This window comes from Dipodomys merriami, unplaced genomic scaffold, assembly GCF_024711535.1.
Source record: "Dipodomys merriami isolate MVZ:Mamm:240054 unplaced genomic scaffold, mDipMer1.0.p SCAF_53, whole genome shotgun sequence".
Classification (NCBI taxonomy): domain Eukaryota; kingdom Metazoa; phylum Chordata; class Mammalia; order Rodentia; family Heteromyidae; genus Dipodomys; species Dipodomys merriami.
Window position 1 is genome coordinate 5,969,122 of NW_027206102.1, and position 25,879 is coordinate 5,995,000.

At 40.6% G+C, this 25,879-nt stretch overlaps 1 protein-coding gene across 1 annotated transcript in view; it reads right to left on the reverse strand.

The window, feature by feature from the left end:
• The window catches only part of LOC138811456 (uncharacterized), a 69,635-nt gene that overhangs the window by 2,883 nt on the left and 40,873 nt on the right, over positions 1-25,879 (reverse strand). Inside the window, exon 10 of the mRNA XM_069999178.1 lies at positions 17,783-17,862. Within this exon, the coding sequence (XP_069855279.1) occupies positions 17,783-17,862 (80 nt within the window). The remainder of the gene's footprint in view (positions 1-17,782; positions 17,863-25,879) is intronic.

The following is a 25,879-nucleotide window of genomic DNA, read 5'->3' on the forward strand; positions in this document are numbered from 1 at the left end:
CTTGTGTGTGTGTGTGTGTGTGTGTGTGTGTTTGTGTGTGTGTGTGTATGTGTGTGTGTGTGTGTGTGTCCCAGTCTTGGGGCTTGAAACCAAGTCCTAGGTGCTGTATCTGGGCTTACTTCCTCAAGGCTACTCTCTACCGCATAAGCAGAAAAAAAACAGAAATGGCACTGTGGCTCAAGTGGTAGAGTGCTAGCTAGTCTTGAACTGAAGAGTTCAGAGACAGTGCCCAGGCCCAGAATTCAGGCCCCATGATGGACAAAAAAATACAAAAAATAAATTAAAAGGCCATACAAAAAGATGAAGTCACAAAACAAACCCTGAAAATAAAAGCAACTTGAAACCTGTGGCTGAGGCACAGGAAGTACTGCTAAGAAGGATACATTGTTGCAAATATGGCCAAGTAAGATTCAACCATGGAGGTGAAGGGGGAATCAGGAGGTAAAGCCAGGTACAGGATGCTTTTCTCTTCCTTTTGTGAATTTACCACATTTGTATGCACAATTCTTTCCTTTTATTCAGGATTCCCTGCACTAGGATCAATGGGTCACAGGGCATCTCTCCATTCTCTTTCACTTAACTTGGTGGTGAAAATAGGAGCAACTCATGGTCAAAATCCACTTCTGGTAGGAGTTACCAGTAGTCAATACCATCGATGAGGTAAAAGAAAACATCAACATTTCCTATTAGGTCCTCATCAATTGCTTTGTAATCCAAAGTGATGAAGGGTAGGGGCTAGGGGAGTCAGCTCAAGTACAAGATCCCCTGCAGAGGAAGAGGGATCTAGTTAGTAGCTAGAGGCTCTCAGTTTGAACTCTAGTACTTCTGTTTAAAAACCTTTAACTAGGGGCTAGGAATGGGGCTTAGTGTTAGAGTGCTTGCCTAGCAGGCATGAAGCCTTGTGTTCAGTTTTTCAGTACCACCTAAAAAGAAAAAGCCAGAATTGGAGCTGTGGCTCAAGTGGTAGCATGCTAGCCGTGAGTTAGAGATGCTCAGGGACAGTGTCCAGGGCCTGAGTTCAAGCCCCAAGATTGTTTTCTCTCTGTCTCGCACTCTCTATGTAGACAGATAGCCAGATAGATAGATAGATAGATAGATAGATAGATAGATAGATAGATAGATAGATAGAGAGATAGAGAGAGAGAGAGAGAGAGAGAGAGAGAGATAAAATTTCTACAGATAATCTGTTACAGATATAGATAGATCTGTTATCTTTAGCAGATAGATAATCTATAGAGTTTATCTATCTATATCTATATCAATTGGTATCTAGTTGTCATTTATATTCATGATTTCAGGACATCAAAGATTTACTCAACATAACCTCATTACTGCTTGTATTTCAATCTTGGGGTGTGTGTGTGTGTGTGTGTGTGTGTGTACCTACACATGCATGCTGGGGCTTGAAGTTATAGATCTGTGCTCTTGTTTGGCTTTCTGTTTTGTTTTTGTTTTCTTTCTCTCCTTTTCTCTTTCTTTCTTTAGGTGCTAGTTCTAGGCTTGAAATCATGGCCTAGTTCCAGTCCCTGAGACTTTTACCCAAGGTAAAGCCACAGCTCTACTTTGGCTTTTATTCTTTGTTTTTGTGGTTAATAGGCAAGAAGAGTCTCATAGATTTCCCTGCCCAAGGTGGCTTTGAATTGTGATCCTCAGATCTCAGGCTTCTGACTATCTAGAATAGCAGGAATGAGCCACCAACGAATACCTAGCTTTGTTTGGCTTTCTGGGTTTCCATAGTACTCTGTCACTTGAAGCAAACCTCCAGCTCGGCATTTTGCTGCTTACTGGAGATAAGACCTCATTCATTTCTCTGTGTAGTCTAGCTTTTAGCATTGTAAATTTGCTGCACTTGTTGTGCGTTGACATCCTTGGTTTCTTACGTGGAATTGTTCATAATCTCATTGAAGAAGTCTTGTGTGTGATGAATTGTGTGATTTTGGAGGTTCTCTATCTTTGATGGTTTAATTACAATGTGTTAAGTGATCACAGTTTGTTCTACTTGAAGTCTATTGGGCTGCTAAATGCTTGAATATATAGGCTCATGCTAGAAATCAAAATTGGAAAAGTTTTGATCATTACTCCTTCCTTTTTGTGTCGTGGGCCTTGAACTCAGAGCCTAGCTCTGTGCATGAGTCTCTCTGTGCTCCCCACCACCACTTGTCAGAGTCGATCATTTCCATTTTGCTCTGTTCACATGTGTTCTGCTTGCCAAAATTTGCTGCTGAACACCTCTAGTCATTTATTTATTTCAGTTATTTCTTACAAGTTTTCACTTTTGTGAATTCCTGGTTTTACTGAAGATCAAAGGTTGGGCCTACATATAACCAGGAAATGATACCTGGAATTTGTGTGAGTGGCTCAGACCCCTTTAATTCTATTCTTACTGCCTTATCCTCTTTCCTGCAATCCACACCAGTGGCCAGTTGGGGCTTTCTTACAACTAGTTGACCAAAGCACAGCATTGGATCTAGTTTACTCCCAGTTCTGCAGGCTTTCTCTGAAAGATGGCCTCTGAAGTCTTAGATTTAGAACTCTCTTGGCTTTCCATGCTTTCTCCTCTCTCTGTACCACAAACACACACACAGACACACAGACACACAGACACACACACACACACACACACACACACACACACACACACACACACACCCAGACATTTAAGCCATGATTTCTTAAGTAGAACTATCTTTTGATACTTTAAATAGTCCAAAATACTTGATGTGGCACAAAGTAAATAGTTCATATTTTCTTTATGTTGCCAGTCCTAGTGCTCCATCTCTTTCTTGGGTGCTATCCCTGAGCTTTTGTGCTCTACCACTTGAGCCACAGTTCTACTTCCAGAATTTAATGCTTATGAAGGCCCAGGTTTGATTCCTCAGTACCACATAAACAGAAAAAGCTGGAAGTGGTGCTGTGGTTCAAGTGGTAGGGTGCTAACCTTGAGCAAAAAATGCTCAGGGACATTGCCCAGGCCCAGAGTTCAAGCCCCAGGACTGGAAAGAAAAAAAGGAGGTAAAAATCTCACAGACTTTCCTGCCCAGGCTGGATTTGTACCATAAACCTCCTAAGTAGCTAGGATTTCAGGTATGAGTCTTAGGTGCCCAGTTTAGGCATCCTACTTCAATAAAGCTTCCTCAGCCATTACTTGTGCAGAGCTCCTATCCCTTGTTTTTCAAGAACTTATTAAAGGCTTTGCCACATTCTTTAGATTTGTTGTCATTACATTTCTATTATTATTACTTCCCCCATCACTGCCTCACTCTCTCTATCTTTCTCTCTCTCTCTGCCCTCTTCTTTTTTTCTTTCTCTCTCTTTCTCTCTCTCTCTCTCCTTCCTGGTGGGTTTTGAACTCAGGGTCAGGATGGGGTATCATTGGCTTAGTTCTTTTTTTTCTCAAATATGATGGCCTATCATTTGAACAACAACTTCAATTCTGGCTTTTTGATAGTTAACCAGAGATAAGAGTCTCATGGATTTTCCTATCTAGGCTGGCTTTGAACCACACTCCTCAGATCTCAGCTTCCTGTGTCACTAGGATTAGAGGTATGAGCCATTAGTACCCAGTTTCAAATAATATCATTTTTAGTTTTTTTTTCCTGAAGTCATTCATAGCTAAGAAACAATGATGCTAATTTTCATTAAGGAATTAAGCCTCTTCAAAGCCCCTTAAATTCCAAATGTTTTTGAGTTTTCATGCTTTCTCTGAAACCTATGGACTAGGCAAAGTATATATGTGTAAATTCACATTACCCCATCTGCCTAGCCCAGCTTAGCTACTGCCAACTTGCTTATTCTCCCTAACATTTGGGAACGGTGCTTTCTGTGGAGCTAAGATGTGCAAACCAAAGGATTCAATTATACTCGGTAAGGATAAATCAGCCTTCATGAGGCCTCCTGTCCATGGAAGACCCATGCTGCAGGGAAGAGTTTGTTCCCAAGAAGAAGGGATGCAGATTGGAAAGAATGACCTGGTGTGCTGTAATTTGCACTGTGAAAACCACAACCACACAGATAATTGTTCATGAGGCCACTGCATTCACAGCCCATCTCCACTGATATTTTTTGCCAGTTGTGGGGCTTGAACTCAGCCTGGGAACTGCCACTAAGCTTTTTTGCTCAAAGGTAGAATTCTGCAACTTAAACCCATCACTACTTCTGGCTTTTTCTGTTTATGTCACACTTCATGCATGCTAGGAAAGCACTCTACCACTAAGCCACATTCCCAGCCTTCACTGATCTTTTTATGCATTCCATTTTTCACATGTTAAGTAGAAACCTTGTATATCACCAGGAGCAGAGAGGGACTTATAGCCTGTAACAGACCAATGCAATCAAAATAGTTACCTAGAGGGTGAAATGTGTTTCAAACTTAAATTTTAAAAACCCTAATTTAATTAGAGTTGGGAAAAGGATTTCCTAAAAAGATGACCTCTAAAACAACAGGCCTTGCTTCAGGGCTTATTAATGTTCAATGTCCTATGGTGTAGGGTGGGGCCATGGTTTTAAGTCACAGATTTTGCCCCAAAGGATTTCATAGATCCATAGAATAAAAGACATTCTCAGAGAATAATGAGAGACTGAATCATTAAATGCCAGTGGTTTAGTACTAAGTGTTATAAATAAAATAAAGAAGGAATTACTCAGAAAAATGAATCTATGCACAGAAAATGGGCAAAGTAGTCTTAACTGGGTAATGAGATGAGAACTTGGGGGTGTGCCATGCTTGGGATGTGAGATGATTGGGAGAGACAAAGGTATGCAGTCTTGACTAGAACATGTATTGAAACATGTATTCTAAAATCTAACAAACCTGGTCCAACAGTGATGCCTAAGCCACCTTAGAGTGGCTTCATCAGTACATCCAAACCATGCCCAGCCACAACCATCCACTTTAGCATTGGTTCATCAACTTATGCATTTGTGGTTCCTTTGCTATGGACCAGGGATGGAGCGTGCAGACCCAGGGCAAAGTCAGCAGATCCTAGATGGCTGCTTCTGAACATACCCTGTGGTTTGTTGATAACTGGCTTACACTTACATCCAAGACAAGCTCCTTGGCTGTAAGCCATGGAAAGATGACTGAGGCAGGAAAGTCAGAAGGAAAACAGTAAGTCTGATCATGGAAGTCAGGAATCTTCCATGTAGGCACAGTACCTAGGCCCTGGGTTCAAGCCTCAGGAATGGCACACCCAAAAAAAAATAATACAATAGTTGTAGCTAGTTTCAGTGACTGTAGTATTTGACCACACCTAGTGATTAATGTGGAGACTAAGAACAAATTTGGGCAGTATGCTTGCCTCTTTTTCCTCCTTTGGTGATATTCCACACTTTCCAGGCTTTAAATGATCCCTTCCCCCTGGTAATCACCAAATGCAATTTCTAACTCAAAATGCTCTTTCCCAGGCTTGGGGAATTAAAGGCCTGTCTACTAGACAGCTCCAGTTAGCCAGGCTATCTCTCAATGGTGAAGCAAAATTATTTGCCTAAAACAGAATTTGAGATTCCTTTCCCTGCTTGCTAGAACATTTCTCTTCCTACCATCTTCTCATTGTAATAGTTCTACCATCTATCTTATTATTTGCTTCAGCCAAAAGCCTACATCATCTTTGGAGCAAGTTCTAATGTCTCATTTTACAAAACCATTTCCACAAGCTGGGCACTAGTGGCTCACACGTGTAACCTTAGATACTTGGAAGGCTGAGATCTTAAGGTCACAGTTCAAAGCCAACCCCTACAGCATAGTCAGTGAAACTCTTATCTCCACTTAACCACCAAAATGGCCAAGAGTCCAGCTGTCACTCACATGTTCAGCATTACTAGAGTGAAAAACTAAGTGAGATTGCTAGGCTTTGAATTCAAGCCCCAGTACCAGCAAAAAGAAAAAGAAAAACAATAAACAACAAACACTACTTCATCTACTACTTTTACTCCATTGTTGACATTCTAATCTACACTGACCTGTACTAAACAATGGCCACACAGGGCTCCTGGCTTTCACTCTTCATTTATTCTCCACATTGCCACCATGGTGAACCTTGAAAAGCACATATCACATAGTGATACCTCCTGCTATTATCCACAGTGGAAAGTTCTAGAAGAAACCCACATTGATTGCCCTTGCTTATATGACCCTATGTGACCAGACTCTTCTCTGGGTCATATGCATCTGCCACCATCCCTCTTCACTCATTTCATTCCAGTGACACGCAACCTTGATGTTCCTCAAAAACACCAAGTCTCCCACCTCACAACCTTTGCTCCAAGTGTTCCCCTCTGCCCAAAATCATCTTTCCCCAACTCTTTCCTTCATGACTCGTTTGCGGAACTCACACCTTAATTCATTAGTCACCATTTCCAGGAAGCCTCTTTTATATAGTTTTTTTTTTGTCGGTCGTGGGGCTTGAACTCTGGGCCTGGGCATTGTCCCTCAGCTCTTCAACTCAAGGCGAGCGCTCTACCACTTGAGCTACAGCGCCACTTCCTCCCGGAAGCCTCTTTTGATCATCTTAAGGTAGCTGCACCCAAGGTTGTGGTTGAGGCAGAACTTAAATAACTCCATTTCTCCATTTTCTTTTGTTTCATAGTGTTTGCCACTGTTTGGATTGGGGGGGGTCATGGGGCACGAAATATGGGCCTGAGCACTCTCCCTCAGCTCTTCAGCTCAAGGCTAGCACTCTACCACTTGAGCCACAGTGCCACTTCCCACTTTTTCTCCTGATGTGATGCTGAGGAATCGAACCCAGGGTCTCAAGCACTCTACCACTGAGCCACCTTCCAAGCCTGTTTGGATTTTTTAACTGTTTCTTTGTCAGTTAGTATCCTCATCTAGAACATCAGCTCTATGAAAATGAAGTTTTTATACATTTTAATTCCAGGCCATTCCTAGACATTGAAACAGAGGTTGGCTCCCAGTTTTCCTTCATTAAATAGTTGATGCAGGGCTGGGAAGGTGGCTCAGTGTTAGAGCACTTGCCTTGCATGATTGAGGCCCTGGGTTTGATTCCTCAGCACCACATAAGCAAAAAGCAAAAAACCGGAAGTGGAGTTGTGGCTCAAGTGGTAGAGTGCTAGCCTTGAGCTGAAGAGCTGAGGGATAGCGCCCAGGCACAGAGTTCAGGCACCACGACTGGACCATAAAATCAATCAATCAATAAATAAATAAATATTTGATGCATCATTGCCAAAGATGGTGGATACCGATGGCATGAACTTTCATAAAATCGTTGAGCATGCTGGCATCAATTTACCTCTCTGTCTGAAGATGAAGTTAATATACTATCTCTTTCAGAATGTAATGGGAGTCATTATAATCAATGGAGAGGCTCAAGTCTTTACCAATCATTGTGACACAAATATTAGAATCTATGGGCAGGGAGCCATTTGAAAGTGGTAATCACAAAATAATGGAGAAAGAAATTTGTTTTATTTATGAACCTCCTGAGATTTGAGAAAGTGGGCAGAAATAAAATACTCCCATTTGCAATCTAAACATTCATAAACACAGTTCACACTAAATAAAATTGCACTAACATTTTAATTGACATCAATAGACATTTTGTTAAGTGTTTTGTTTTTTGAGCTCATTTATATATCTATGGTAAGAAGACTCCCTTCCATTTGAATATTTTAGTGGATATACTTTTCAAATGAATGTCAGTGCTACCTTCTGTGATATCACCCTGGACAGAAACCTTTTGTTGATAACATTGGGGTATCATTATACGCTTACACTATTATATCTGAGTAGGAAATAGCAATGCACTGTGAAATTATAAAGGCAAACTTTCATGTGCATCATACTGCTTTTTTTCCTCCTCTCTCCTCTGTTATGAATCCCTATGTAGGACACCCGGCTGGTTCCACTTTGGCTCCTAAGGATTTGACAGGTCCCGCAAAAATAAGGGAATGGTTGGGGAAGCAGGGGGAAGATATTGAAGGGATGACACAGATCAAGATGCACTGTAGACATGAATTGCTTGGTTTTTGGTTTTGATTTTTTTGTTTTGTTTTGTTTTGGTCATGGGCCTTGAACTCTGGGCCTGGGTGCTGTCCCTCAGCTCCTCAGCTCAAGGCTAGTGCCCTCCCACTTAAGCCAAAGCACCACTCCTGGCTTTTTCTGCTTATATGGTGCTGAGGAATTGAACCCAGGGCCTCATGTGAGTGAGGCAAGCAGTCTTCCAATGAGCCAACTTCCCAGCCCCGAATTGCTTGTTCTGAATTCCAAACATTCACTACATAATCTAAAGATTAAGAAAACTGAGGTCAGGGGTGGTGAGAATTGTGAAATGGGAGACATGGTTCAAAAAACACTGCACCCAGGAACTGCTCTGCTGCATGGCCGCATCTCTGTACAACTACCTAACTAAAACACACATAGACACAGACACAGACACACAGACACACAGACACACAGACACACACAGACACACGCACACACACACACACACACACACACACACACACTCTAATAGTGAAAACGAGAATGAAAAACTTAAACCTGGGAAAAAGGGGTACAGTCACTTCGGGCTCCTGATCAGAGTAGAGGTTGATTTTAAGGGGTGCCCCTAAATTTCTGAACTGGGTGATTGTCCACCTTGAAGGAATGAACTTGTGTCTCTGGGGGTTTGGGTTTTTAATGCAGGACATGCAGTACACAGAAAGGATCCCCCAGTTAACTAGGAACCACCTTCTCTTACGCTGCCCTGTTCACCTGCTGCCAGCACCAATAAGCTGGGGAAGAAGAGGACCAGCTAGCCTGGAGGGGCCCAGGGCACTGACCTGGAAGCTAAGACTGTGTTTGTGAGCTGGAGCCAGTGGCTCACCCCTGTAATTGAAGCTACTGAGGAGGCTGAGATCTGAGGATCTCAGTTCAAAACTAGCCGGGGCAGGAAAGTCCATGACATTAATCTTAAGCTAACCACCAGAAAACTGGAGTGGTGCTGTGGCTTACAGTGGTAGAACATGAGACTTGAGCAGAAGAGCTCCAGGACAGTGCCTAGGCCTTGACTTCAAGCCCCAGGACTGACTAGAAAAAAAATCATCTTTGATGTTTGTGGAACTCAAATTCAAGGTCCCAGTTGATTGAGTGTGTCTGGTTTTACAGGGCTCCAGCAGGTAGAAGAATTACTATATTGTTCTTTTTTTGACAGTCCTAGGGTTTGAACCCAGGGCTTGGGCACTGTCTCTGAGCTTGTCTCTGCTCAAGGTTAGCATTCTATTACTTAAGACACAGCGCCACATCCTGCTTTTGCTGTTTACTGAGGAACCAAACCCAGGTCTTCATGTATGCCAGGCAAACACGCTACCACTAAGCCACATTGTGATTCCTGAAGAATAATTAGTATAATAATAAGTATATTTATAATATTTTTATACTTATATCATTATATTTCATTTACTATTGTAGCATGTATATTTTATCTATTATATATAACATTTATATTTATTTGTATATTTACTAGATATTATATAATATATAATGTATGTATGTTATAGAATATAATATGTAACATATTAATACATTTTATAAAAATGTTTTATATCATTGCACTTATAGCATTAATATAGTAATTATATTTATAATTCTAATATTTTGTAATAATAATTATTATGCTGGAAGAAAAACTGGGGTGTCTCCAGAGGACAAGAGGGCCCTGAGAATTGAGAGGGGAACCACTGGGCTCCTGTGCTTCCTTCCCATGAGTGACCATCACTGCTTGTGTTGGTGTTTGTGTGTGTGTATATGTGCTTATGTTTGTGTCAGTGTCAGTACTGGGGCTTGAACTCAAGGCCCTGCATAATGTGGCTGAGCTTTTACTCAAGGCTGGTGCTCTACTATTTGAGCCATAGCCCCACTTCTAGCTGTTTCCAGTGGGTATTTGGAGATTAGATCTCATGGATTTTCCTGCCAGGGCTAGTTTCAAACTACCATCCTCAGACCACACCCACCAGAGTCAGTAGGATTACAGGTGTGAGCCACCATTGCCTGGCCTGTGTGTTTTGTGCTGGTACTTGGGCTTGAACTTAGAGCCAGGGCTTTGAATTTGTTGAGCTTGTTTTCTCAAAACCAACACTTTGCCCCTTGAGCCATATCTCCACTTCAAGTTAAGTGTCTCAGACATTCTTGTCCAGAATAGCTTTGTACCAGGATTCTCAGACCTCAACCTCATGAGTATCTAGGAATAGAGGTATGAGCCACTGGCACCCACTTTGTATATTTCTTAAATTAAATCCTGTACTCTCTCACTCCCAACCTTCAAGAGCTTCTGTTTCAGAATAAAATCCAAAGTCTCTACCATAGTCTAAGGGAACTTATCTTGTCTAGTGGTTCTCAAATACATCTAGAGGGCTTCTTTGAAGCAGGCAACACTGGACCCTAGCCCCTGACTAAACAGGTCTGGGCTGGACCTGCTAAAGTTCCTGGATGAGATCACTGCTTCTGGGTGGAGACCACACTTGTAACTCATTGCTCTGCACAAGCTGCCCACTGCCTGTCCTACAGCAAGCATATCCTCTACTCCACACACTGATTGTGATGTAGCCACACTGGTTTACTGACTCTAAGACAGGCCAGACACCCTCAACTTTGAGCTCATGACCCTACCTGATTCTGGGGCCTGGGTGAGTTGCCTTGATCTCCTAAGTCACTTTACCACATGACGCTTTTCTGAAATCATACCTCACTGTAAATTGCCAACACTCCTCCCTAGCACATCTCTCAATCTATTTTTCCATCATATTTTCAAACATATTTATACATTCTCCACCCTCCCCCACCCCCACACACTAAAGCATAGAACTTCAAAACAAAGTTTTTCTTTTCTACTTGCTACAGTGTCTAGAACCTAATAAACTCAATAGATAAAAAAGAGTGAGATGGGTAATAGTGTCACACCTGGAATGTTAGCTATTCAGGAAATTGAGATCTAGAATCACTTTTTCCATTTATTTCCCATTTTGATTAAAATTTAACCATTAAAGGAACTTTTAAAAAGAATCAAAACTTCCTTATTTTCTGCAGGTTTCCTTCACTCCCTTTCACCTAGTCTACCTCAACCTGTGTCCCCATGGGAGCTTTGGCATCTCAGAAAATGTGCAGTGCCCCAGACCCTAGTTAATTTCAGACAGAATCCAGCATTACCTTTAGTCATGTGGTGGGCAGAGCAGAAGGCATCTACCATGTGTGCTACCCACACCTCTCATCCACACCTGTGCTACTTCCATACTCCCAGCCACACGAGCACCACTGTGTCACCATTGCTTACACTGGCCTAGGCATGGGCTTCCATGGTCATCAGGACAAATGTCCTGAGAGCTATTTTACCTGCAACAGGTGACATTTCCTGATCTGGGTAATCACTGGCACTGGAGCAAACCAGGGCCATGGCACTGCAGGATGCATCTCTCTACAGCAAAACTTGGGGCCCTTCCTTCCCAGACACAATGGAGATCCTGGACAAGTCCCCTAGATGATTCCATGAATGTCTCTCACAGCCCTCATCTGTCAGAAATGAACAAAGAGGACAGAATTGTTCAAGTTATTTTCTTTCTTCATAGAAGGGTGCACTATCATCCTGCCCCCCAGAGCAAGGCAGCACACCAAATGGCGGGATCCACTTGGTTTTCATCCCAACCCAGGAATGATATTGTGCCTTTTCCTGTTGCTCAGGAGTCAGGATCACATCTTTGTAAACAATCGGTTACCAGGGCAATAGGTCACAGAAGGAAGACAGACGGCATTATAACCATCAGTTCACCATCCCTAGCCAGGAGGCAGTGTACTTTGGGAGGCCATTGCTCAAAAACAAACATCCTTTTTACCTGCTAATGAAACTGCAACTCCACTGCACCCCATCTTTCTCATTAAAACAAAAACTTAGAAGAAAAAGGAAAGAGTGTTTTGGACTTCTTGCCAGGACTGGCTTGAAACCACAATCCTCAGATTTCAACCTCTTGAGTAGTGCCAAGCTTTTCCATGAGACAATTCTCTCAAATTAACCACCAAGAAAGAAGCAAAAAGAAATAGACAAAATTCCAGACCTTGAGCTGAAGATCATGGACAGCACAGCACACATGCCCTGATTTCAAGCCCATGACCTGCACATCATCATCATCATCATCATCATCATCATCATCATCATCATCATCATCATCATCATCATCATCATCATCATCATCATCGACATCATCATTATAATGTGAATTAAAAAAGTATAAGACCCTATTAAGAATATTAAAATTGAGTGAGTCAGGCATTTTTTGGTGGCTGACATGTAATCCCAGTTAGAAGCATGAAATCTCAGGATGGTGGTTAAAAGCCCACCTGGGCAGGAAATTCCATGAAGCTCTGATCTCCAACTAACCAGCAAAAACCAGAAGTAGAGCTGTGGCTCAAGTGGTAAAGCAACAGCCTTCAGCAAAAAAGCAAAATAAGTGACCAGGCCCAGATACATAGGGTAGGACAACTAATAATTAATTAATTAAATACAAATACATAAATAAAATCAGAATGGAAGAAGAGCACAAAGCGCCAATTCCAAATCTTAAAATGAGCAGAGAATTGGTGGCTTACACCTGGAGCTCAAGCTACACAAAAGACAGAACTTGAAGATCTCGGTTCCAAGGCAAACTAGGCAGAAAAGACCATTAGGGATTTGTGAATGTGTATCAGTCCTGGGTCTTGAAGCCAGAGCTTGAAATAGAAATACGTTTCTTAAAGGTAGCACTCTACCACTTTTTCTCTTTAGGGGATTGAATGGAGATATATCTTACGGACTTACCTGCCTGGGCTTTCAACCTCAATCCTCAGATTTCAGGTGCTGATATAGTACCCTCAACTTCTTAACTTCTATGAGAATTTTATCTGCCATGAACTGCCAAAAAGTAAAAGAAGCGAGAAGTTGATCTGTGTGGCTCAAGCCACAGAGACTGCTTCCTTTTAGGGAAAACAAACAACAAAAACCCTCATACACAGTGGCCCTGCCCTGCTTTCAACCCCAGGAAGCGATCAGGCCCTATGTTCAAGCCCTAGGACCATCACCACCAACAACAAAAGAATGACTCAGGGACAGGGACTAGGCCCAGAATTCAAGCCCTAGGAACAGCATCAAAAATAAAAGAAAAACAAATTCAGAGACTGTGGCTAGGCTCCAGAGTTCAAGCTCTAGAACCAACACCAGGACACACACACACACGAGAAATGAACAAAATAATGAGAAGATGGCAAAAAAAGAGAAAAGTCAATGAAATATTTTTAAGTAGTAGCTCCTGCCTATAATCCTAGCTACTGTAGAAGCTGAAATCTTAGGATTGTAGTTCATAGTCAGCCTGGGCATGTGTGCCAGTACTGGTGCCTGAACTTGTGCTGTTTTGCACAAGACTAGAACTATACTACTTCCAAACACTTGGTGATTAATTGGAGATGAGAGTCTCAACAACTTTCCTGCCCAGGCTGCCTTTGAACCACTATCCTCTGATTTTAGAGCCTGGGTAATGTCCCTGTCTTCCCATGAGAATCTATTTTTTTGGTTGGTCATGGGGCTTGAACTCGGCCTACACACTGTCCCTCAGCTCTTCAACTCAAGTCTAGTGCTCTACCTCTTGAGCCACAGTACCACTTCTGGTTTTTTGGTGGTTTATTGGAGATAATTGTCTCACGGACTTTCCTTCCCAGGCTGGCTTTGAACTGCAATCCTCAGATCTCAGCCTCCTGAGTAGCTTGGATTACAGGCGTAAGCCACTGGCACCCAGCTTTCTTTTTATTTTTTCTTTTTTGTGGGTGATGGGGCCCGCTCTAGCTCTGGATGCTGTCCCTTAGCTCTTCAGCTCAAGGTAAGCATTTTACCACTGAGCCACCTTCCCAGCTCCCCCAGCTATGAATTACCAAATTTGTTTTACACAGCCAGATGTTGAGATGCATCTCAAGGTTCAGAGCCTGTCAGCCTTGCTCAGGACAGGGGAGAGACTCCTGCACAGTGATCTTGCCCTGATTTCAGGTCTAGGAACAGTCACCACTCCCTGTGTTCCAGCCCTAGGACCAGAACGAAAAAATAAATAACTCCCCCGTTTTCACTGTATTTGATGTTGGTATAATTTGTGAAGGGGAAGGGGAAGGGGAAAAACAAATTTTTTAAATAGGGATACAGGTGGACCTATTGCAACAATGAGATGTACAAGATATTATGTCGAAAAATGAACTTTACAGCTTTTGCCTGTGTGTGGGGGGGGGAACGGGGGGGGAGGGTGGAGAACATTATATAAACAAAGCCATCAATGAAGCTGTGGCTCAAGCTGTCACAGTCTGCTAGTCTTGAGAAAAACAATACAAAAAATGCTTCATTCATAGTGGCTCTGCTCTGACTTCAAGCAGGAGAGTGGCCATGTCATGAGTTTAAGCCCTAGCACCAAAAATGAATGAATGAATGAATAAATAAATAAATAGAGCCAGAACTTTATCTGTGGCTCAAGCCATGGAGACTGCTAGTCTTGAGAAAGAAAGGGAAAAACCTTAGACACAGTGGCTCTGCCCTGATTTTATGACTAGCAAAAGTTAAGGCCCTATATTCAAGCCCTAGGACTAGCAATAAAGAAAAAACAAAACAAAACAAAACAAAAACAACAACAACAAAAACTTGGCAAAAACTCTGCAAAAAAGCCCAAGTCCTAAGTTCAAGCCAGAGGATCAGCACCTAAAATAAATGCAGAAAGAAAGACAAATGCGTAAAGAGCCAAAATTTGAACTGTGTCTTGAGGTGGGAAGCCTACTACCCTTGAGAAAAAATTAGGAACAATGACCAGCCCTTGAGTTCAAGTACTATAACAAGCTCCAAAACAACCAATAAAACTCAAAACAAAAACTGCAGAAAGAATGGCCAGGCCTAAATAATAAGCTAGATGACATGAACTTACAAAAAAGAGAAAACGAATAAAAAATTAAGTGAAAAGGAGGGCAAAAATATTAGAGGCAATTCAAGATTTTAAAAAATATGGTTCATACCTATAATCCTACCTGCTCAGAGGGCTGAAATCTGAGCATTTGTGTTTTGAATCCAGCTTGGGCAGAAAAGTCCATGAGAATTCTTTTCATTTGTGCTATTCCTGGGCTTGAACTTGGGGAGTTTTGCTCAAGGGTAGAGCTCTACTGCTTCCTACCTATTGCTGCTTAATTGGTGAAAAACATCTCATGGATTTTCATGCCTAGGATGGCTTTGAACCTTGGCTCTCAACTTTCAAGACTCTGTATCGTCATCTTGGCTTCTTGTAGTACTCTTTTCCTTTCTGTATTTTTTGTCAGTTGTGGGGTTTGAACTCAGGACCTGTGTGCTGTCCCTGAGCCTCTTGTACTCAAGGCTTGTGCTCTACCACTTGTGCTATAGCATCACTTCTGGGTTTTGAGTGGTTAATTGGACATAAGAATCTCACAAGGGAACTGGGAAAGTGTCTCAGTGGTAAAGCGCTTGCCTTGCATGCTTGAGGCCCTGGGTTCAATTCCTCAGCACCACATAAGTAGGAAAAAAAGCCACAAGTGATGCTGTGGCTCAAGTGGTAGAGTGCAAGCCTTGAGCTGAAGAGCTGAAGGAAAGCACACAGGCCCAGAGTTCAGGCCCAAGACCGGATCCCCCCCCCCAAAAAAAAGAAGCTCAGGGACAGTGACCAGGCAGAAGAGTTCAAGCCCCAAGACCGGCAAAAAGAAACAAAGAAAAAAGAAAGTGAGTAATTAAGCTGTGGCTCAAGGTATGAAACCTGTTAGCCTGGAGAAAAAAGGTAAAAAACGTAAAGAAAAATTTAAAAAGAAATTATTCCCAGTACCACACCTTCCAGTGCAACCAGGCCAATGCCCCTGCTATATCCTATGTCTCAATGACAAAAATTTCAATTATTTGAAAACTGCCTTCCAAGAATTGCCACATGGGACCACATGGGGAATTATTGACCATATGCAATTATTGACCTCAAAAATATTTATTAACATGATTTCTTCTATTCTTGTGATTTTTCTATGTCCTTCTCATCATTACTTCCCTAGCACCTAGCAAATTACCTGGAATAAAAATAGAGAAACATGTCTGCTTACTGAACATCTGCATGTATATTTAGAATACTAAGCTAGTTTCAATGGGGTCATCAACACTGAAGATTTTTTACTATGAGCCTCATACTTTGTAAAAAACAAAACAAAACACATTTTACCCTCAAGAACTCTACATTTGCCAGTTGCCAGTCACTGATACTGTCATCCTAGTTACTAAAGGGAAGGAGGTGCTTGTGTTGTTCAAAAATATTGATGTTATAAAGATAAGGAAAAGCTGATAAATTATTATAGACTAAAAGAGATCAAGTATACACAACTACATATAATTCATGATCATGTATTGGTTTTTAGAGAAAAAAATTGATAAGGACAGAATTGAGCCAATTGGCAAAACTGGAATATAGACAAAAGATTAAGCAAAAGTATGGCATTGTGATTAATTTACTGAAGTTGATAACTATACTGTGGCTATGTAATAATGGGACATTTTTGTCCTGAGATCAAGATTAAAATATGTAGGAATAGAGAACTACGAAATATACAATTTAATCTCAAATGTATGTCCACAAAGAGAACATACATGCAAGCATAAGTGATTAAGCAAATGAAGGAAAATATTAACCAACTGAATTTGCATAAAAATCACAGAAATAGTTTATATTCTTTTTGTGACTTTTCCTAAATTTGACTATTTTTAAACAATACTAGATTGAATAGTGAAGAGATGCACTTGAACTGCAGAAGATAAGTTCCTGAGGATTGTTCTGAGAAGGCTTAATGGAGAATGCATGCATTGGGGGATAAGAATAAAAGATCAAGTGTTACCATATGAAAATTATGGAAATCCAAACATTCAGACTACAACAATAAAGTACCAAGAGTAAGAAAATTCACAGATACAGAAAATAACTCAGGGCTACTGTGGATTGAGGGCTGAATGGTTTAATGGCCCCAAATTTTTGTTGAGGGTGATGGATATGTTTTGGATAAGATAAAGGTGATGGTTCTACAATACTGGAAATGTACTGAATGTCAATGAATTGTGGTTATAATAATAAATGTTATTACTATTTCCCTATGAAGAATAAAAAATCATCCCAGTTTAGAGGCTACTGTTTGCAGGAAACTCCCTGACATTATATATTCACAGGAAACTGTACTCTTTATTTCTTACATTCAGTAGATTTTAAACATGTATTTCTTTATGTGTTTTTTTCTTCTTTTAAGGTAGAACTTTGCTAGCACAGGCCGGCCAGGAATGTGCAATTCTGCTACTTTGTTCCTTGAGGAATGTCTTTCTTCTACACAAGACATTCCATAATAAAATTTATTATCTAATAACAAAAGCAACAAGATCAAGTGTTACGTTCCTTACCCTAGGACTTAGGAGCAAACAGGACATCCTGACTTATATCAGCTCCCTCTGTCCAGAAAGCATTGTGTGCCTGGTGCTTACTGGTTTATAGAATGTCTCCTGAGCCTGGGAAAGATAGGCATAAAAGGAAAAAGCATCCCTTGTCCTGTGCATGAGCAGGCAACCGAATATATGTTGTATTAAATATTTCTCTGGATATAGAACCTCCCTACCCCTCTCTGACCTTGGATATGCATATAGCTCCCAAGTCACCAACAAAGAGCAAGGCTTTGCCCAAGGCTATTACTTCCATATGGTAAATGGTTACTATCTCAGTTTTTAATTCACTGAAGTGTCAAAAATAAATGAATCAAAATCACCAAGAAGTAATAACTTACCCTGGCAAGTTTGTCTGGTTTGCAGGAGATGTACAGCTGGGAAAACAGCTCTGTTATCCCTTCAGAAAAATCTTCATCTCCTGAAAAAAAACAAAGTCTCACATGAAAAATATTCCAGCAAAACTGCTGAGGTTCACAAGAAAGGTAAGAAGGAAGAGGAGTGAAGGCAGCAGAAGTATTCATAACAATTTAATGAGCATGGAATATGAGTGCTTATACAATTTTTTTCCTTTCCTTCTGAGGGTTTTCTGATGCATTGTTATCATTATCCAGTCTTTCAGTTAATGTCCAATTAAGACAAACATTTCTGACACTTTTCTTCCACCACTGGTTAAGCTGAAGCTACAGGTGCTACGGATAATAATATTCACTCGGCCTTCTGAGCTTTCTTGGCAGACTTGGTGACCTTGCCAGCTCCAGCACACTTCTTGTCCACAGCTTTGATGCCACACACAGCAACTATCTCCTATTACAAACAGCAAGATGATCCAGAGGAGAATAGTCAAAGAAGCTCTCCACATACACAGGCTTGCTGGAATCATATGAAGCATGACAGCATCACTACACTTCAGGAATTTAGGACTAGCTTCCAGCTTCTTACCAGATCTGCGTTCAAGCATCTCTTTCCACTCAGTAAACTTACAAGCAATTTAAGCTGAGTGCCAATCCAGGACAGAGGCATAGGAAGCACTAGTTTGGCCTGGATGGTTCAGGAAGGTCACCCAAGCTGTGAAGCTAAATGCTTCCTTGGGTGGATCATTCTTGTTGTCACCACCAATGTTGTCATGGCAAACATCTTTGGCTGACATGCTTATAGAATTTTTTTGTGCACAGTATGTCAATGGATGTTCTTAATGGGCTTATAAGAAAAGTGGGTATTATCACACTTGTGTGATAAAGATAATGCAGGCTGGAAGAGGTCAAGAATTTTTACAAGATCTCCTAGCAAAGATAAGAAGTTAAACCTTGGCCTCCACTTTCAATGTTCTTTGCACCACATTACAGAAGAATGAATGGAGAGTATGAAGCAGATATTATATAAAGAAAATGGAATTCAGGGCTGGGAATGTGGCTTAGTAGTAGAGTGTTTACCTTGCATGCATGAAGCCCTGGGTTTGATTCCTCAGTACCACACAAACAGAAAGAGCTGGAGGTAGCACTGTGGCACAAGTGGTAGAGCATTAGACTTCAGCAAAAAGAGGCTCAGAGACAGAGCCCAGGCTCTGAGTTCAAGCCCCAGGACCAGAAAAAAAGAAAAAGAAAATGGAATTCAAGTTGGGACAGTAAGACTCCAGGAGAATCCAGGTTATCCAAGAAAATGGGAAGAGTTTCAGGCAGAGGAAATGAGTGCCAAGATTAGGGGGATGAAAGCATAGCAAGAAGTTTAGAATAAGCAAAGGAAAAAACAACAAAATAGGATCCAGCTAAGACTGAGCCTTTATACCCTCTTAATATCTCAAAGTTTCTACCAAAGAGGTGAGGAACTACTGATGATTTTTAAAACAGAGACAGGTAAGATCAAATTTAAATCAAAGAGAGATCACTTTAGTGGCTGAGTACAGAACTTATCAGCACTAATCTAGGAATAAACAAGAAAGTAAAATTGAGTCAATAATCCATGATCCAAGTAAGAGACGGTGATGTGTAAATCAGAGGGAGAAAGGATTCTTAAATGTTGGAAGGGTGCTAAGGAAAATGTTGAAATTATCATGAAGATGGGAACACAGAACACCTTAGTAGAGAAACATGCAAACATAAGGATAAGTCAAGAGCAAACTATAATCAAGACAGACAAACAAATTGTCAGGAAATATTCTTTTTCTCTTTACACACCTAAATCCTATCCATTCACCCACTTTGAGACCAGCCTAATGTTTTAGACTTTAGAATCTATATATTTATTAATCACCAGTCTATAGCTTCAAAGGGCAAATTATTACTTCTTTATACCTGCCATTGTCTCCAAAAGTCCCTGGTTGGTGGGAGGGGGGAATGTATCATGGCACATTTGTCCCTCTCAGTTGGCATTTAAGAGAGAGAATTAAAATGACTTAGCAATCCAAGTTTAACATGGATTGTGAAGGTGATCTCATTAATACCATCCTTACCTATGTACCTCATTTAAGCAACATTTAATTATTCCAACTAAATCCTGCTGGGTGCAAGAAATTAATCTGAAAACATAATGAGATAACAATATCACAAAGTATTGACAAAATGACCCAATGGCATGCAGAATTTTTTATTTAGATTTATCTCACTCTGTTCTAAACATATTTAATATATACTTAGAATATAATTAATATTTGAATATGTACATTGAATTTACAAATGTACAAATATACAATGTATTATGTTTGAGTTTATTTAAATAAACTTTTTTTTTGGTAAGAGTTGTGAACAAAAAGGAAATGGGTCACTGTTGTGGCTCATGTCTGTAATCCTAGCTATTTGGGAGGTGAGAATGGAGAATTATAATTTGAGGTCAGGCTTAACAGCACAGTTTGTGAGATCCCCTTCTCAGCCATAGCCTGGTACAGTAGTATCTGTTCATCCTCTTACATTAATGTGAGAGGCCAAAATTAAGAGGATCTCAGTTCCAGCCCAACCTGGGCAGAAAATTTTAGGAGATTCCATCTCAACAGAGAAGCTGAACACAGTGGCAAATGCCTGTGATCCTAACAATGACAGGAAGACTGAAATGGGTAACTCTAGTTCAGGCATGCATCCAGGAAAAACCAGACTCTCCCTGAAAACAGTCAAGGGAAAAGAGGGCCCAAGGCATGGCTCAGTGGTACTGTGCCTGCCTACTGACTTTGAGTGAGTTGAGCTCAAACCCCAGTACCACCATAAACAAAGGTAAACAATGGTGGAAGATCACTGTCAAATGCTTTCCACTGAATGAAATATATATTAGGCAGGAGTGTGACCCAGTATTAGGCTAGAGGTGGAACTCTGTCTTAGAGGACTTGGCTGAGGCTCTGTGTTTGGGGACTGGCACTGCGGTAAGGAGAAGTTGCATTGAAAGTATGTAGGATGGTGCTGGTGGTTCATGGCTATAATCACAGCTACTCAGGAGGCTGAGACTTGGAGAATGGACCTTTAAAGCCAGCCAGGCAGAAAATTCTGTTTAGATCTATCTCCGCTTAGCAAGAAAAAGACAGACTGGTATCTTGGTTCAGAGTGGTAAGACATCAGCTCAGTTCAAACTGTGGTCCTGGCACCAAAAACAACAATAAATAAATAAATAAATAAAATAATAAAGTGTGGGCTTTGGAGGAACTTTGCAAGAATGAAGGGCTCTCCCAAAATAGGAAGACATATTCTTAGGCAAAGGGATGGTAAGGACCAAGGATGCTGATGGAAAAAGATGACCAACACTGCCACACCACCAGGTTCCTAAATTTATCGCCCATTAGCTACTTCCATTTTTTCCATACTTCATTGAGATATCATTAAATGCCAACATCACTGCTGAATTCTCAACAAATATCACTGAGGAGGGCTGGCACAGAGTGTGAGAGGAGCTGGGAAGGAGTCTGTTTTCGGAGTCATTTCTGGTGAACATAATAGACAAAAATCCAACTGTTTAGAAAATGCCTCCAAGTTCTCTGAATGGTATTTAAAGATCAAGAGTCCCATTCGTGGGCAAAACAAGATGCTGATTACAGAACGAATGCTGTTAATTGCACAAATAAGTTTATAAATAACACAATTGTCATATTGAGGCCTAGTTAGAAAAAAATGCAACTATCTAAACACATCACAATGGCTTTATGTGTTTCCTAAGTTAAGCCATCTAAAAAGAAGATTTTTTTATCTATTATATCTTTGGAATCATGAAAATAATTAGTATCTCTTAGTTAAGACTATTATACTTTATTTATTTTTCTGTTTGTGGAGCCTGAACTCTGGGCCTGGACACTGTCCTTGGCTCTTCAGCTCAAGGCTAGCATTCTACCACTTGAGCCACAGCGCCACTTCAACTTTTTCTGCTTATGTGATGCTGAGGAACTGAACCCAGGGCCTCATGCATTCAAGGCAAGCACTTTACCACTGAACCACCTTCCCAGCCCCTGAATACAGTATTTCTTTTAGTACTTATTTTAACAACCTGTGAGGAATTAGATTGGGTTACCTTATAGATGAGAAAACAGCTCAGTATCAAGGAACTTTTCAAGGTCACCTGGCTTTAGTAAATGACAGATCTTCATTTTAACACAGTGGAAAACTCCAAAAGCCCATCATAGTTAACTGCCATCTCAATATTTCAGAACAACATTAAGAACTTACATTCAAAAAACTTTTTTCTTTTGTGCAAGTCATGGGGCATGAACTCAGGGCCTGGGTGTTGTCCCTGAGCTGTTTCAGCTCAAATCTAATACTCTATCACTTGACTACAGCTCCACTTTGGGCTTTGGGTAGTTAACTGGGGATCAGAGTCTCACAGACTTTGCTGGTGAGCTGGCTTTAAACCCAGATCCTGGATCTCAGCTTCCTGAGTGGCTAGGTTTACAGGTGTGAGCCATTAGAAAATATTTTCTAATCAGGAAGCAAGCTTTTACATAGACTAAGTAGTCATTTATTAGTAAGGTGTTATACAACTGTCTAGTTTGAACTCTTAGAACACACGGCTGAAAACAACAAACAAAAAAGAAAATGTCCCAGTCTGCAGAAAATCTGTACTCAAGGAATAAAGAAAGTGCCTCCCTGAGAAATGTTCAGTCTTTCTGTAGAAAACTTGAAGACTAGTTATTTTACAGTAGATTAGAAATAGAAAAAAACAAATGAGATTAAGAGGATATTAGTGACAAGCACACTGACAGTTCAAAGAAGTAAAAGAGAAACCCATCTTTAAATGCACTGACATTTGGAAAATTTTAATTTTGCAGCCCTCATACTAGTCTCAGGACCTCTTAATACTTTTAAATTTTTGAGAGCCCCCAAAGAGCTAATTAAAAATGTAAGTAGACAGGCTTGGAAGGTGGCTCAGTGGTAGAGTGCTTGCTTTGCATGCATGAGGTCCTGGGTTGGATTCCTCAGCACCACATAAGTAGAAAAAGCCAGAAGTGGCACTGTGGCTTAAGTGGTAGAGTGCTAGCCTTGAGCTGAAGAGCTGAGGGACAGTGCGCAGGCCCAGAGTTTAGGCCCCACAACTGATAAAAACAATGTAAGTAGAGGTAGGAACTGGTGGCTCTCACCAGTAATCCTAGCTACAGATTCGGGAGACTGAGAGCCATAGATTGCTATTAAAAGCTAGCTGGCTTCCAATGTATAACCCCTCTTTTCACTGTATTGGATGTTGGTATAATTTGTGGAGGGGAAAGGAAAAACAAAGTGTTTAAATAGGGATACAGGTGGACCCACTGCAACAATATGTACAAGACGTTATGAAAAAAGTTTACAACTTTAGCGGGGGAAGGGAGGGATAGGGGAAACAAAGGAGGAAGCAACAATGCTTGATAAGAAATGTACTCATTACCTTACTCATGTAATTGTAACCCTTCTGTACAGTATTTTCACAATAAAAAACACAAATTAGAGGGGAAAAAAAAGCTAGCTGGAGCAGGAAAGTCAGTGAGACTCTTATTTCCAATAAACTACTCAGAAAAAAAAAAAAAAAAACAAAACAAAAAACAAAGTACACCTGTGACTCAAGTGGTAGAGTGCAGCTCAGGATCAATGCCTAGGTGCTGAATTCAAGCCCAGGACTGCCACAAAAATAAATTAAATAAAAATAGGGGATACACACACACACACACACACACACACACACACACACACACACACTAAAGAAACAGACAGATACAGACAGATATGTTAAAAAGTAGAACACATCCAATGAGCAATGCATCAGGTATTGAGTTCAAGTCCTAGTTTCACATCCCAAACAAAAGAAAAATTAGAACTGAAGTGCTTATGGTAGTTTTGCAAACTTAAGAAAAAAAAACAGTACTTGTTTATATACATTTATTGAAAATAACTGTAATTTCCACAAAAGGTGAAATTTCAGCAGAATAATACAATTGTTTTACATATTTAATGAATCTCTTTATCCTTTAGCCTAATGAAAGACACATGTGTTCTCATCTGCTTTTACACTCTGTCTGCTGGGGTATGTTGTTTTAAGTATATGAAGGAAATCTACCTCACAAAGTCACTTAGTTAGAAAAGGAAGAAGTTTTAGTAGCCTTCTCAGATTATCAGTAAAGGAAATGCTTACATATTCCTTAATACTATACTAAAACTCAAGTAGTGTCATCTCTTAAAATTTAGTTGTAATGATATACATAGCAATGAGCCTGAAGCTATACCATAAGATTTTCTGATTGGATGTATTGAATTAAAATGCATTAGTCTTTTTTTTCTTTTGCCTGTGCATCATTTGCTAACATCACACATTAAATAATGGGAAAATACTCACTCCGAGTCACACAAATCTTTCAAATGCTGACCAACTGTCTTGAAATGAATGAATATAGCTGTTATTTTCAACACAGATTTCATCAGCATAGTCTGTAAACAGCACTGGGAAGCTACAAAGCTCAACAGATCAATAAATCCACTCTACAAAATTGAAAGTTAGTTTGAATGTATAGCATGACTCATACATAGTTGCTTTTCTTGTTGTAAAGGCTCATTTCATTCACTTTTAAGAAATGTTCACCAAATAGTATTCTAGTCTCTGGGCTGGGAAGGTGGCTCAGTGGTAGAGTGCTTGCTTTGCATGCATGAGGCCCTGGGTTCGATTTCTCAGAACCACATAAGCAAAAAGAAAAAACCGGAAGTGGCTCTGTGACTCAATTGGTAGGGCGCTAACCTTGAGCTGAAGAGCTGAGGGACAGCGCCCAGGTCCACAGTTCAGGCCCCCCAACCAGATCCTCCTCCCCCAAATAAAGAATTCTAGTCTCTGTGACCACTTGTATACTTCATAGTGAAAATGGCATTCCATGGCAATGCATGTAGTTCAATTAAACACTACAAATGGGCTAGGCACTGGTGGCTCATGCCTGTAATCCTAGCTACTCAGGAAACTAAGACCTAAAGATCATGGTTCAAAGCCAGCTCAGGCACGAAAGTCTGTGAGACTCTTTCTCCAATAAACTACTAAAAAGAAGACAGAAGTGGTGCTGTGGTTCAAGTGGTAGTACACTACCCCTGAGCAAAAAAAGTTTAGGGTACTACTCAAGCCCTAAGTTCAAGTCCTAGGACCAGCTTAAAAGAAAAATTCAAAATTGAATTCATTCATTCCACTTTTTAAAAATAGCCAATTAGCAAAGAATATGTTAGAAATATATTTAATTAAATGTTAAAATAAAACAAACCTAATTATTCATTTGTCCAGAAATTATATTTTATATTAACTGCCACATTACCTAATTACTGTAAAAAATGAGCAGCTTCAACATTCATATTTCGTAAGAGATACAGCAGGCTTTAAATTGTGGAGGCGGGGAGGGGGGAAGAGTGTCACTCACATTTTAGGTACTACCACGTTTTCTGCCTCAATTCAAGATGGGATTAAGGGTCCCATAAGTCACAAGGTACAGCTGAAGTATCCAGAGATATAAAGAAATGTCAGTCAAACTGAAGACAAACTCTGAAAAGAGCAGTCTTTAACTGTAAACACTGGCAGGGGTATATGAACAATATCAGTATGAGGGATGCTAAAAGGAGTCTGACAGGAAAAAAAACAGAAGACATAAGCAAGAGGCTGACATGTCTGAACACCTAGACAGGGGGAAAGTTGCAAAAAGGATTCTACATGAAAATTCTCACTTCAAAAATGAGAGAGATGCAGGGTACCAGTGGCTATCCTTTTCACACTGCTACTTAGCTGGCTGAGATCTGGGGATCAAAGTTGGAAGCCAGCCTAGGAAGATAACTCCAAGAGATTCCTATCTCTAATCACAAAAAAAAGCTGGAAGTAGAGGTGTGGCTCAAGTCCTTGAGGGCCTAACTTTAAGCAAAAAGCTCAGGGACAGCAAGCAGACCTTGAGTTCAAGCCCCAGGACCAGCATAGTTGTTGTGAGCGCGTGCACACATACACACAATTTACTGTAGTTTACTCAAGGCAAAATATAAATACACTGCATC